Raw genomic sequence first — 14,557 nt, 5'->3', positions numbered from 1 at the left:
TTAACCACTGGACTGCCAGGGAAATCCCTGGAACATTATCTTTATGGTCTTTTTCTAACATACTTGTCCCAGTATCTAAAACTTTGCTCATAGATAAAAAATTGTGGAAATAAATGGGTTTTGTTCAAACTATTGAGAAAGTAGCCTTCCAATTTAAACAGAATGGAAAATGTTTCCTCATCCCTGGGAGAAGAGTATTTTCACTTGGACAATGATCACATGGACTTCGTTTCTTGGGCGTTTGCACGTCTTCTGGCCTAAGTGTTAAGTTTATCTGCTGGTAACGGCTTCCCCTATAGGCTTTGAGCCCATGCTCCCATTGAAAGCCCCCTGGCCCTTTTGCAGAAAAGGCCACAGGAATTAAAAAGGCTTGGTACTGGGCATTTTCTGGTGGTCCAGTGGTTAGGACCCAGCGTTCTTGCTGCCGAGGGTCAGGGTTCCCTCCCTGGTCAGGAAACTAAGATTCCACGAGCCTCTAGCATCAGCGCTTTTGTCTCTCTAGGGCTTTGTTTCTTCATTTATGAAAAATAAATAGTAATGGTACCTATCTTGTATGGTTGAGGGTGGATTGCTCACGGGAAAGGGACAATTAGCCTGAGACCACCAGGAGATGGCCTGCCACTCACAGCTCAGATGTTCTGGTTTTGGATGCAAACCATCTCCCCAAACACCCACAAGAAATAAGGTCACTCTGGGACCATGATGTGTGCTCAGTCGTTTCCAACTCTTTGCGACTCCGCTAACTGTAGCCTACCAGGCTCTTCTGCCTATGGGATTTCCCAGGCAAGAATACTGGAGTGGGTAGCCATTTGACGGATCCAGACAAAAGCAAGACCTCTTCATGATGATGTCCAAATCCAGATAAGAACAAGATAGTCCAGACCACAAGTGTGGCTACATATTCCCTTCCTGGGGACTGACTCACCGCCCTGTCTTCTTCTCACCTTTTAGATAAGAATTACCAAGATGCCCAGTCACAGAATTATCCTCACATCCTGACAGTATCCAGTTCATAGCAAAATCTTACTTTCTTGAACCCTCTTCCAAATTACCTGGCACAGCCCGGATCTTACTAGTTCACTGAACACCCTCTTGCTTAGCTGCCTGGATCCCCAAGGTGCGCCTTCTCGCTTGTTTCAGGGAGGCAATCAACTGAACATGTTTCTGAGCTTCAGCTGTGTTCCTAGCGGGCTTCATTAGGACAGCACACTTCACATGGTCACTCTCTGGCCCTTTATTCTACTTTCTTATTTGTAACCTCAATCACTACCTGATCTGTTTCATATTTATTTGTCTGTTCTCTCTTTGCTCCTCCTGGAAAGTCCTAGGACAGGAGGAACATTGTTTTCTTCAGACTGTACCGTTGAAACCTAGACCAGTTCTGTCACATAGTGGATATTCAATAGATATCAGTTGAATGAGTGGATGAATATAGATGCCAGTGTGCTGCCTGGTGAATAGCAAGCCTTCCATCGGCGGCAGCTAGTGTCATTATTATGATGTTAAGAACAAATCTGATACTACAGTGCACATCATGAGGAAGACTCCAAAGCCAGATTGCTGCATATGAAGCTGGAGAAGTTGGAGACAATGGTCTCTGTAAACCGTACTTTTTTTTGGTGGGGCGGGGGCAGGGAGTTAGCCTGTTTCCTTTCATTTCATGGTTGTAGAGCCAGCCTGGAAACATTATCCTGGTACATTCATCTGCCTAAATTGCTCCCGCAAGCAGAAAGAAACTCTGAGTGAGTCAAGCTAATTATCTGGTGAAGTGAGGTCTAGTTGACCCTTCAGTCAAACAACTTTGTTTTTGCCTAAATTCATAAAATTGCAGAACACTGACTGACTGCCTGAGTGATCTGAATTACCATTGAGTGAATCTCCCTTTGAAAAATTTCATTTTCGCTTTTTTTTTTTGACCACACTAAGAGGCTTGCAGGATCTTAGTTCCCTGACCAGGGATCATACCTGGGCCCAGAGCAGTTGAAAGCGCCAAGTCCTAACCAGGAAATCTTGAAGAATTCTGTGTTTGCATGAGTTGAGTGTCCTCAACCTTTTTTTAGTTTCCTTTTGTTTCTTTCTTTGGGGTCTGAGCCCAAGTATTCCCTGTGTGTGAAGTGTGGCACTCTGTTTACAGTGGCCACTTCGGAATCATGATCGAGTAGTGTTATTTATAGATCCTCTGTTTCACCTAGTTGTGTAAGCAGGAAGGATTCAGATTAGAGGCCTGGGTGTGGTTCACTTTGGGTCCGTGCTTAAAAAAATCATTAGAACAGTGACACCTATTCTTGATGATATGGAGTAAGATTGTTTACCCTGTAGGATTGTTTGCTTTAGGGGACAGTCATCTGAGCTTGCGTTTTCCCTGCAAGGTCCTGGAACCAGGCTGTCAAGCTGGCCCATCTCTTGGGCAGGAGAGACTCTCACTTGTGTTAAGGGACTGACTTGTCAACAATTTTTTAAATGAAGAAAGTCAGCACTTGCAGATGACATGAAGAGGTTTGCTTCAGGAAATAGAAAAACTGCAAGGAGTACATTTAGTGTGGACAAGCTAACTGCCTGAGAGAAGTCATTCGGCAACTCTTCATGGATTTATAGCTCAGTTATATATGTTTTAGTGCCCTTGAAGGCAGTGAAGTGTGTGTGTGTGTGTGTCTGTGTGTGTGTGTATCTTGAGAGAGAGAGAGAGATGAAAACTGCAGCATAGCTATGTTTTCAGTCTAGTACATGAGTTGTTAACTGGTGTTCTTTGTAACTAATATTTAGACCCTATTTTCTGATTTTAAAGAAAGCCCACTTTTTTTGTTTTTAAATTAAAAGCTTTTTCTCTTGGTGGTGTGGCCCCTTCAGAAGCTGTATAAAGCCACAGATCTGAGCCAAATTTAGTGGCATAGGGGAATATCTCTTCTGTCCTGTGGATAATCTGTCAGCTGGCATTTTTCTGAATGAACGGGCCTATCACATTTCTAAACTGTTTGTCCTTTTCTGGGTGAGTAAAGTTCAACATGAGCTTCCCAGGTGGCTCAGTGGTAAAGAACCTGCTTGTCAATGCGGGGGATGCAGGAGACACGGATTCCATCCCTGAGTCGGGACAAAGGGGGGCATGGCAACCAACTCCAGTATTTTTGCCTGGAGAATCCCATGGATGGAGGAGCCTGGTGGGCTATAATCCATGGGGTTGCGAACAGTCAGACACGACTAAGCATACATGCACTCGAAGTTCAACTTACTATGTCAGAGTTTCAATGCTACTTAGCATCGGTGCATTGTGGTTTTTCAGAAAGAGATCTGGGGAGTGTTGGATTTGACAATAAGCCCATTATCTGGGTTTAGAAAGGTAAAGAGTCTGCCTACAATGCGGGAGACCTGGATTCAATCTCTCAGTCGGGAAGATACCCTGGAGAAGGAAATGGCAACCCACTCCAGTACTCTTGCCTGGAAAATCCCATGGACGGAGGAGCCTGGTAGGCTACAGTCCATGGGGTTGCAAAGAGTCGGACACGACTGAGCGACTTCATGTCACTTCATCTGTAAATTTCCTGATATTATAATTACGTTGCAAATTTGGCTGGTCTTTTGAGAGTTAATATTAGTAAATACCACCCTGGTGACTGCTGTCCATCAATTAATGCTCTTGGGTCGTCTTTAATTTTGTATTCTGCTTTGTATTATCAAAGTGATTGTTTCTTCCTTTAATGGATGGCTACTGTCTGTATCAATACCTGTCTCTGCCAAACGGGAGAGTGATGATGTCAGAACTAACTTTTGATTACATGGCTGATTGTGGCTGCCTTTAGAGACTTTCAGAATGTGCCAAGAACTCTTAATGGATCCAACAAGCTTATCATGTTGTTTTCACCAGCAGAAATATTTATATCTGGTAATTGGGCCCTAGAGTAAAATTTTAGGCCTGTGTTACTGAACTTATCTTATTTCTAATGATCATATTTCCTGATAAGATGCTAGTTTCCTTCTTCCCTTAGGGCTATTTAGACTCCTGAGAGCTTGCAAAAGAAGTTTTAATTATGAGAATTTCCAGCTTGCAGAAATATCAGTGTTAATTGCTTCTTCTGTCAGCATGTGTTCCCTTGGCGGGGTTGGAATGCGCTCTGTGGTGTTGACTGGGCCCTGGGAGAAGCAAACAGGAGCCGGAGAAGTGATGATGTGTAGACACCAAAGGTGTGTCATAAGCTGGTCATGTGACAGGTCTCAGGGAAAATTTCATCCCCATTGATTGTTTCAGTCATTCTTTTTTTTGCTGTTGACATGTAAATTGATTTTAGACACTGGCGTTTCCATGTGAATTGGTTTTCAAGGTCATTCCAGTCCTCATGGCCAGTTAGAAATGGAAACTTGGAGGGAGAAGGCCAGAGGAAGCATGAAGGATCAAGTAAGAAGTTGAAGATAAATAAGCTTTTTATTCCTTTTCTTATGGCAGCTGTTTGCTGTTTGGGCTGTGCTGTGCTGCCACCTGCTGTTTAGAGATGATCATTGCAAGATCACATTTAAAGTGTGTTTTTACAGCCAAAAATTAATTTTAAAAAACCAGACTGCTGTGCCTTGAAGGAGAGGAAGTTGTTAATGGCTCAGAGAAAGAACGATTCCTCTTGAATCTTTGAGACAGTCTGGTTGTGACTGGGCTGCTAATGTGAATAATATAGATTGCCTGGATTCAAAGAAGGGGACTTTGGTGTGTCTGGAAAAAGGGATGTTGGACCTAGATGGATCAACAGTCGTTGAAGTAACATATAAAGTCATCTCTAGCACTCTGTCAATTAGAGGGCAATTGAAAACAAGCCCCGGAAGGAATGTGACCTAGAGAAGTGAGTTTAGATAGACCTGTGGGGAGAGAGATGAAGGTGTGGGCTGAGGGCAAGGTCAGATGTGGGCACAGGGCTGTGGGCGGGCCCTCAGCCAAGCATGGCCCAGGAAGGTACCACCTGGGAGCCTGTTAGAGAAGCCAGAGGTGACCTGGGGGGAGGGTCCTGGTACTTGTTTCCCATCTTTGGAAGTGGCGTGTCCTTCCCAGAGGGCGGATTTTAGAAAACGGGTGGGGATGAAATTCTGAATCAACATGGGGTGAATCTCCTCACATGTTAAGCTGATTATAATCGGTATGGTCTGCCATGTGAAGCTGTGGGATCTTTTCATCTTGAGATTTCAGTCAAGGTGAATGATAGTCTGGTGGGAGGATGTTTTAGATGAGTTGCCCGTTTGGGTGGAGAATTCGATGGTTTCAGAAGTTCTGCACAGTGTAAATTGTCTGCGGCCACCATGGAGAATAGTATAAAGGTTCCTTAAAAATTAAGAATAGAGTCACTGTATGATCCAGCAATCCCATTCATGCGCAAAGGATCTGGGAAAGGCGAAAAGCTCTAATTTGAAAAGATACATGCACCCCAATGTTCATAGCAACACTGTTTACAATAGACAAGACGCTGCCTAAACATGCATAGACAGATGAATGGATAAAGAAGCTGTGGTACATTTATACAATGGAATATTACTCAGCCATAAAAAGGAATGAAATTGGGTTATTTGTAGAGATGTGGATGAACCTAGAGTCTGTCATGCAGCATGAAGTGAGTCAAAAAGGGGAAAATAAATGTGGTATATTAACCCATATGTTTGGATCTAGAAAAATGGTACTACTGAACCTATTTGCAGGCAGGAAAAGAGACTCAGACATAGAGGACGAACTTATGGACACAGAAGGGAGAAGGAAAGAGTGGGATGAGTGAGAGAGCAGCAGGGACAGAGATGCACTCTTGTGTGTAACAGGGACAGCTAGCAGAAAGTCGCCATATGGGACAGGAGGCTTGGCTGCGCTCTCTGCGGCGACCTGGAGGGTGGAATGGGGAGATGGCAGGGTGGCTCGAGAAGGAGGGTGTATGGATGTATACAGCTGACTCACGCTGTTGCACAGCAGACGCTAACACAGCGTTATAAAGCAGTTATACTCCAAGTAAAAAATTAAAAATAATTAAAAGAAAGATGCATCTGGAGATTATCCTACTAGATGAAGTAAGTCAGAGAAAGACAAATACAACGTCACTTATATGTGGAGTTGGAAATATGATGCAAATGGATTTATTTACAAAACAGAAACAGACTCGGACATAGAAAACAAACTTATGGTTACCACAGGGGAAAGGGTAGAGAAGGGATAAATTAGGAGTTTGAGATTAGCAGGTACACCCTACTGTATAAAACAGCTAACCAAGAAGGTCCTACTGTATAGCACAAGGGACTATATTCAATATCTTGTAAGTAACTATATTGGAAAAGAATATGAAAAAATATATTTATAACTGAATCACTTTTCTGTATACCAGAATCTAACACAACATTGTCAATCAACTGTGTGTGTGTGTGTGCGCACGCTCAGTCATGTCTGACTCTTTGTGACCCTTTGGACTCTGTCCGTGGGATTTTTTTTAGGCAAAAATACTGGAGTGGGTTGCCATTTCCTCCTCTAGGGGATCTGCCCAACCCAAGGATCGAATCTCTGTCTCCTGCATTGGCAGGCAGGTTCTTCTGCTGAGCCAGTCAGGGCAGTCAATCAACTATACGTCAATTAAAAAAAAAAAAAGTTCCACAAATTCTAGGAGGAAGAGTTATTCCAGAAGGATGTCACTCATAGGAATTTAAGGATTAAGATAGGAACTGTTCCAAAGCCAAGATTGTGAAGTGCCTGTTGGAAAACAAACAGCGAAAACCAAAATTCGCACTGTCAGTGTGTGAGCTTAAATGTAGTTAAGCTGGTCTTGTAGGTGAAGTAAACAAGAAGTGTCAAGTCACACTGACAGCTCTGAGAAATGTTACGTAACTCATGACAGCAGAGGCTGGAGACAGAAGAATTAAAAACAGGATGCATCTCACTTTCTGGAAGGAACAAACAACCCTGCAGCTCTTAACCACTCCTCGGCTTCTGCTGTGGGTCTCATCATTTGGAGGCTTGATGAGAAAAGCAATGGAGATGAGAAGCAACATATTATTTTAGAGAAGCCATAAAATATTTTCTTTAAGAAAACAGATTTGGTATTTGAAAAATATGTCTATCAGCACATGGACATTTAACATAATGCATTTTCAGAATAAATCTCATGAAAAATTTCAAAATGAAAGACTGAGGCTCTTTCATGTTTCATCTGCTCCCTCTGTTATGGAGCCAGGTTTTAGAATCAGGGGGTTTCTTTGAGGAAGGGGAGGGTGTCTTTGTTATATTGCAAAGGTGTACATGGTTTATTTTGGTGTATTTAATCAGCCACAGGCTTTTACTGCTGATCGTTTGGTTGGGAATATTTACACATGTTTGCAAGGCACAGATTTTTTTCATTAGTCACCCAGCAAATGGGATTCATGAAGATGGCCCATCTGGAAACTTAATTCAGCATGTGGTTTTTTGTCCCTCCCTTCCAAACTAGATTTTCTAGTGTAAATTATTCGCATAGTTACTTCCCCAGTCCCCTTTAGGGCTATCGTCTGTATCTGTCTCCACACACAGGCTGAAGCAGAAGAGCGTTTTAGCTCTACATCTAGGATTTCCATTAGGTCAGGTTAATTATGGAGACATTGGTTAGCCTGCGCAACGGTGACTCGGGCTCAGTGATTAAGACACATTCTGCTTACAGAGATGTAAGATTTCTGGCAGGAACCAAAGCATATTTGGAGCACTTACCCTTGTCTGGGGAGATCGGGGAGGGTGGCTGCCCGCCCTGCATTTTTGGGTGTCGCTGTGCCGTGGAACTGATGGGGCTCAGGGAGAACCAGCTGCTGCTGCTGCTGCATCACTTCAGTCGTGTCTGACTCTGTGCAACCCCATACACGGCAGCCAACCAGGCTCCCCCGTCCCTGGGATTCTCCAGGCAATAACACTGGAGTGGGTTGCCATTTCCTTCTCCAATGCATAAAAGTGAAAAGTGAAAGTGAAGTCACTCAGTCTTGTCCGACTCTTAGCGACCCCATGGACTGCAGCCCACCAGGCTCCTCCATCCATGGGATTTTCCAGGCAAGAGGACTGGAGTGGGGTGCCATTGCCTTCTGCGGGGAGAACCAGAGCCCTGCCTAATGCCCTCCAGCCCCCCAAGTGCTGCCTCCTGCAACAGAAATAACCCTTTGCTGGAAGATTTGGGGTCATACACCATTTATAAGCACAGACTGTGAAGCCCAAGTGTTCAGGGTTCAAACTGCAGCTCACCGTTTACTGTGTCACTGTGCCTCCATTTTCTCATCTGTAAAATGGGGATGTGAGCGGCCTCACAAGACTGCAATGAGGATTACTTGAATTAATATTTTGTAATATTGGAGGAGAAGGGGACGACCGAGAGTGAGATGGCTGGATGGCATCTCCGACTCTGTGGACATGAGTTTGAGTGAACTCCGGGATTTGGTGATGGACAGGGAGGCCTGGCGTGCTGTGATTCATGGGGTGGCGGAGAGTCGGACATGACTGAGCGACTGAACTGAACTGAACTGAATATTGGAGAAGGAAATAGCAACCCACTCCAGTATTCTTGCCTGGAGAATCCCATGGACGGAGAAGCCTGGTAGGCTACAGTCCACGGGGTCGCCAAGAGTGGGACACCACTGAGCGACGGAACGGAATGGAATATGTTATAAACAATGCCTGGCCGTGAATAAGCATGACAGAGGTGTTTGTTAGGTAAACCATATAATTTTAGCCTCCACTGCTTATTTGTCTACTTTTTCATTCCAGTTCCTACTTCTTTTCCTTTTCTTTTTTCCCTCTGCTCAGATTTTGCATTACCCACAGCATTTTTTTCTCGCTCTCGTTAAAGCTAGTCTGTGTTCAAAAAATGGGGTTCCCAGGTGGCTCAGTTGGCAAAGAATCCACCTGCAATTTTCAGGTTGGATCCCTCGGTTGGGAAGATCCCCTGGAGGAGGGCATGGCAACCCTCTCCAGTATTCTTGCATGGAGAATCCCATGGACAGAGGAGCCTGGCCGGCTATAGTCCATAGGGTCACAGAGTTGGACACGACTGAAGCAACTTAGCACGCATGCACACACTTGCTCAAAAATATCACTGATCCTTGTTCTAACTCAGTGCTGCCCAATGGAGCTTTCTGTCATGATGGTAATGTTGTAGATTGTCATGGTCCAGTGTGTGGTAGCCCTTAGCCACAGACGGCATTTGAACACTTGAAACGTGGCTAGTGCATCTGAGAAACTGAATTTTTAATTTAATTTGATGTAAATTAATTTAATTTAAAATGAATAGCCATCTGTGACAATGTGGTACTACCACACTGGACAGCAGAGAAAATCTAACTCATTGGTTCTTTTGTAAGCAAGTGTCACTGAGGTCAAGTTGAATTTGTCAGTGTCAGATTAATCTATAAGTGCCTGTGTTTTCTGGTCTGCTTGTCCTGAATGTTTATGTTCGTTGTTCTGTTCCTTCTTTGTTCTCATCACAATTTTGGTGGTTTGGGGATTTTGGTTTCTTCCAGGTTCAGCGAAATGAGGACAAATCTACCACCTTGAAACTGGCCGATTTTGGTCTTGCAAAGCATGTGGTGAGGCCTATATTTACTGTGTGTGGGACTCCAACTTATGTAGCTCCTGAAATCCTCTCTGAGAAAGGTAAAAGTTACACATGGCTCTGTAGGACTCTAGCTCGATTACTAACCAATATTTACTTTTTCATATTTAGATTTCACATTTTTCAACATGAAGCAGTTAAAAATCTCAGAGATTGGCTCTGCATTTGCACTTGTGTATTAAATGTTTGAAGTAGGTCTCCTTGACCAAAGCATGAGAACTTTTCCTCATCAGGGCTGCTCTTATTACAGAGAAGAGATTGTGTGTGTGTGTGTGTGTTTGTGTTGGTGGGACAGTGAGATGAAAGATGGTGGAGACTTGAACGGGAAACTCAAGCAAGCAAGGTCATTTAGCCACTCACCCGAAGCTACCTCTAAGGGAGAGATATGGAGCAGTTCTTATGGTAATTGGCTTTAAAACTCCTTTTCTAACCTCACAATTAAAAGAAAAGGAGGTCCCAACTCAAACCCCATGAATAATATATGTATATTGCATACTGTATAAGGGTCCAATGGACTATTTTAGTGATAAACGCTGTAAAGGATATACGAGGAAATCATCTTCATCATTATTATATGGCTCCAAATATGTGAATAATTATTTAGCCATCCTTGTACTCCAGGAGAAATCAGTTAAACCACCTATGATGGCTAAAGATGGGAAAACTCTAGATGGGTTATAAGCTTGGGGGTAGGGAGAAGGGAGAGTTTTAGCCCAGCAGCAAATGCATCAGGGAAGCCAAGATACAGAGATTAGCCTATACATGGAAGTTGGGTGGTAGAGACTTTGAAAAACTAGCCTCAGTAGAGCAGAGGGAAGTGCAATTGGATGGGAAGATTTAGCCTGGATTCCCCACAAATGAGTCTGAACTCAGTATGGCTAGCAGAGTTGCCGTGTTAATGTGGTGACAGTGTGACAGGAGAGTACTGAGCGACTATGGACATTTTAATGGAGGCATTGCTGAGCTGGATCAGAGAGGAAAGAAAGCAAATAAGCTGGGGACTTCCCTGGTGGTCCAGTGACTAAGACTCTGCACTCCCAATGCAGGGGACTTAGGTTCGATCCCTGGTCAGGGAACTAGATCCTGCATGCTGCAACAAAGGGTTCCCATGCCACAAAGAAGACTGAAGATCCCACATGCCGGAGCTAAGACCTGTCACAGCCAAATAAATATATAAGTAAATAGATATTTGAAAAAAGAAAGCAAGTAAGGCTACGTGAACTCTGGGAAGCCAGGACAGTAGAGCTTGCGCCAGCTAACACAAGGTGTTGGAAAAGAAAGCTCTTTGGGAGATAGGAATGGGGTGAGTTAAATTTTGAACCCACTGACTCTATAGAGACATCAGGATGGATACACACAGAGTTGTCTGGTTGGCTGAATGTGTGGTTTTGAGACTCCTCCGTACCAACGTAGCAGCCAAGAGATGATGTGTCTTTGCCTCCACTGCACAGGTTATGGGCTGGAGGTGGACATGTGGGCCGCAGGCGTGATCCTCTACATCCTCTTGTGCGGCTTCCCCCCATTCCGCAGCCCAGAGAGGGACCAGGAGGAGCTCTTTAACATCATCCAGCTCGGCCGCTTTGAGTTCCTGGCTCCTTACTGGGACAATATCTCTGATGGTGAGACTTTGGGCTTCCCAGGCAGGAGGGGGGTGGGGGCGGGGAGCTGGAGCCCCTTCTGAGATCTGACTGCAGAGCCTGTTTTCAGGGCAGACGTGTGAAACGATACCCAGAGAACCTGCTACAGTACCCGGGCCATCCACATCCTCTGCTTTCCTGCTAACTTTGTGTCGGAGAAGGCAATGGCACCCTACTCCAGTACTCTTGCCTGGAGAGTCCCATGGACGGAGGAGCCTGGTGGGCTGCAGTCCATGGGGTCGCTGAGGGTCGGACACGACTGAGTGACTTCACTTTCACTTTTCACTGTCATTCATTGGAGAAGGAAATGTCAACCTACACCAGTGTTCTTGCCTGGAGAATCCCAGGGACAGGGGAGCCTGGTGGGCTGCCGTCTATGGGGTCTCACAGAGTCGGGCATGACTGAAGCGACTTAGCAGCAGCAGCAGCAGCTTTGTGTAGATCTCCACAGCATCCCAAACACACGACTTGCTTTGAGATGTAAGTCTCACCACCAGTTGGAGTCACCAAATACTTTTCTTGAAGCCCGTTGAAGAACCTCAGAACTGGAAAAATATCAGAAACGTGGAATCTTCATTTGGAAAGATCAAAGCCATCTCATATACCGAAGTGTCTATGACTCGGACAGATTGCTGCTGCTGCTGCTGCTGCTAAGTCACTTCAGTCGTGTCCGACTCTGTGTGACCCCGTAGACGGAAGCCCACCAGGCTCCCCCGTCCCTGGGATTCTCCAGGCAAGAACACTGGAGTGAGTTGCCATTTCCTTCTCCAATGTGTGAAAGTGAAAAGTGAAAGTGAAGTCTCTCAGTCGTGTCCGACCCTTAGCGACCCCACAGACTGCAGCCTACCAGGCTCCTCCATCCATGGGATTTTCTAGGCAAGAGTACTGGAGTGGCTTGCCATTGCCTTCTCCATCGGACAGATTAGAGATGCTTATTTTACCTGTGAATAGTCTGGTCTGTAGAGGCGTCCTTGGGGCACAGGAGCTCTATAAGGTCAGAGGGTGAAGGTCAGAGGTACTTTTAGTGGAGCAGAAGCTTGTGTGGTCCTCCTCCCTTTTGGTCTTTTCAGGTGAAATCTTTTGCTTGATTTACACATTTAAAATATGTATAGGTATGGTCCATGGCCTCTGTGTGTGCTCTTGGGCTGGACGGTGCCATGGGTGGTAGTGGTGGGCCTGCCCTCACGATTCCATGTCTAACATGGCAGCCCTGTAGCTGCATGGGGCTATTTGAATTTAAGTGTCAGTGAATTACAAGGAAATGCAGGAAGAATTCAGTTCGTCCATTGCATCAGCTGAATTTCAAATGCTCAGCAGTCCCAAGGGATTAGCGCAGATGTGGAAAATTTCCATCATGGCAGACAGTTCTGAAGCTTATTGCTAACACATATGTTTGTGTCCTTATTTCCTGTATGGAAAAGGAAAACTCCCCCGAACCACCTGCATCCATCTCATTTTTCCATCCTTCTATCATTCCAACAGCTGCCAAAGATCTGGTGAACCGGTTGCTGGTGGTAGACCCCAAAAAGCGCTACACGGCCCACCAGGTCCTTCAGCATCCCTGGCTTGAAGCTGCTGGAAAGACCAACAGGGCAAACCTACAAAAGGAGGTGCCCCCCAGCAGCGAGGACCACTTCCGGAGCTAGCACACCTGGGCTGCAGAGCAGATGTCATAGTCACAACCTCAGCATCTACGCAGTCCTCCGTGGTCCTGCTTGCGAACAGAGAAGAAGATAGACGTGGAGGAGAAAAACAACGAAAAAGGCTTCTTCACATAACTGGAGAATCAAGGGAAGGAGAGAGGACACTCAGTGTATTTTAAAAGATTATCAAGTCTCAATGTTAAATGTTGTAACATATGTTTAGGTTTTTAGATTTGAAGTCTTTAATACGTAGTGGGAGGCGGGGTGGGGATACTTATTCTCAGTGAGGAATTTTTTGGTAATAATGATTTGTGTTTTGTTTCTTTCTTGTAATCAAATTCATAGTACATATTTACATGAGTGGTGCTTACCAGGGTTTAAACTCCCCCTGTGAAATTAATCATCTGAATCACAGTCCTTCTTCAATAATAAAATGTGCTCTGGATAACCGAAGCGCACTGTATTCTGACTGCTTCTTAATGCTGGTGATGAAAACCAGCGAATTATAGTTCAGACGTGTCTCGTGAAACCCCTCTGTCTACATGTAAATGTGCTGACAGTGATGAAAACCAGCAAATTATAGTTCAGATGTGAGTCGTGAAACCCCTATGTCTACATGTAAATGTGCTGACGGATCCTTGATGAACTGACCAGAGCTGTTTGTTTAGGATATGCTGGTCTGGGTCTCTTGCATTTTAGTTCTACTGAAAACCAGATTTGGTGCAGCCTGAAATGGAAAGAGGAAATCATCAATTCATTCCTACTCTTTAGGACCCATTTAGACCATGTTTCAGTCACTGAGCCTCGGGCCTGAGTCCTTTCCACGTGAAGTTAGGCTTCTGCTCAGGTTTGTTAACGTTTTCAGATCATGAGGGAGCCCTTTAGTGCACCGGTAGGTCAGAAATGCAGTTACTGGGATCCACTGGGGCTGGAAGGGCCTCCGAGGGTTCAGACGCGTTCCTACCTGCGGGGCTTGCACTCAGAGGGCGCAGGACGTGGGTCACTGGTTATTTCACTCCAGATTGCTGTACCAGACTCTGCTGTATCAGACTCTGGGAGTACCAATGAGCTGAAAGTAAAACATCAACCTGATGTTTCCCAACCTGACCTTTCAGGGTTATATGCAACCTGGTTGAATGGGCACAAAATCAGTCCAAAAGTGTGGGACGTGCCTGTTCCTTCCTGACAGGTGTCATTTCGGTGGAAGAAGTGCATCCATCTGCAAACAGGAACAGCACGAGAGGCTCTAGTATGAGGAACTGCTGGGATAGGTGTTGGAGAATGCAGAAAGCAGACAGGAGGTGATCGAGAGACGTTAACACCTCGGTGAGAAGCCAAGGGAAGAGGTTGGGGTGATTGAATGTAGAGGCTTGGAGGAGAAACACTTGCAGTGAATTCTGATTGTGCCACCTAGATCCCCGATCAAGAATGAAGGGAATAAGCTGCAGGGCAGTGCTGGCTGACAGCCCTCAGCTATGAATGGGAATTACCTTTAGCTGGGAGGAGTCCCCTCACCTGGGATCATACCCCTCTCCCAGGAATGGGCTGCATCCAATGATGTCTCCATTTAGGGCTCGCCCAGACAACACTGAAGGGCCTTGCCCTTTCACAGCTCCCCATGGGGGTAGCTGAGCCTTGGTGGAGCCTGCGTCACAGCCCAATTCTCCCTCCTCTGGTCCTGATGCTTTTCCTTCTCTTCCAGAGGTTGATGGTCCTG

At 45.2% G+C, this 14,557-nt stretch overlaps 1 protein-coding gene across 1 annotated transcript in view; it reads left to right on the top strand.

Annotated features, from left to right (window-relative positions):
• DCLK3 (doublecortin like kinase 3) overlaps positions 1 to 13,259 on the top strand; it is a 47,110-nt gene extending 33,851 nt beyond the window's left edge. The window contains exons 3-5 of the mRNA XM_055414661.2: positions 9,469 to 9,601; positions 11,012 to 11,179; positions 12,680 to 13,259. Of these exons, the coding sequence (XP_055270636.2) occupies positions 9,469 to 9,601; positions 11,012 to 11,179; positions 12,680 to 12,843 (465 nt within the window). The 3' untranslated portion in view covers positions 12,844 to 13,259. The remainder of the gene's footprint in view (positions 1 to 9,468; positions 9,602 to 11,011; positions 11,180 to 12,679) is intronic.
• The last annotated feature ends 1,298 nt before the right edge of the window (positions 13,260 to 14,557 follow it).

The sequence above is a fragment of the Moschus berezovskii genome, chromosome 24 (assembly GCF_049115385.1).
Source record: "Moschus berezovskii isolate FMDL1 chromosome 24, NW_MosBer_1.0, whole genome shotgun sequence".
Lineage (NCBI taxonomy): Eukaryota > Metazoa > Chordata > Mammalia > Artiodactyla > Moschidae > Moschus > Moschus berezovskii.
This window is presented reverse-complemented; position numbering and strand designations above follow the sequence as displayed.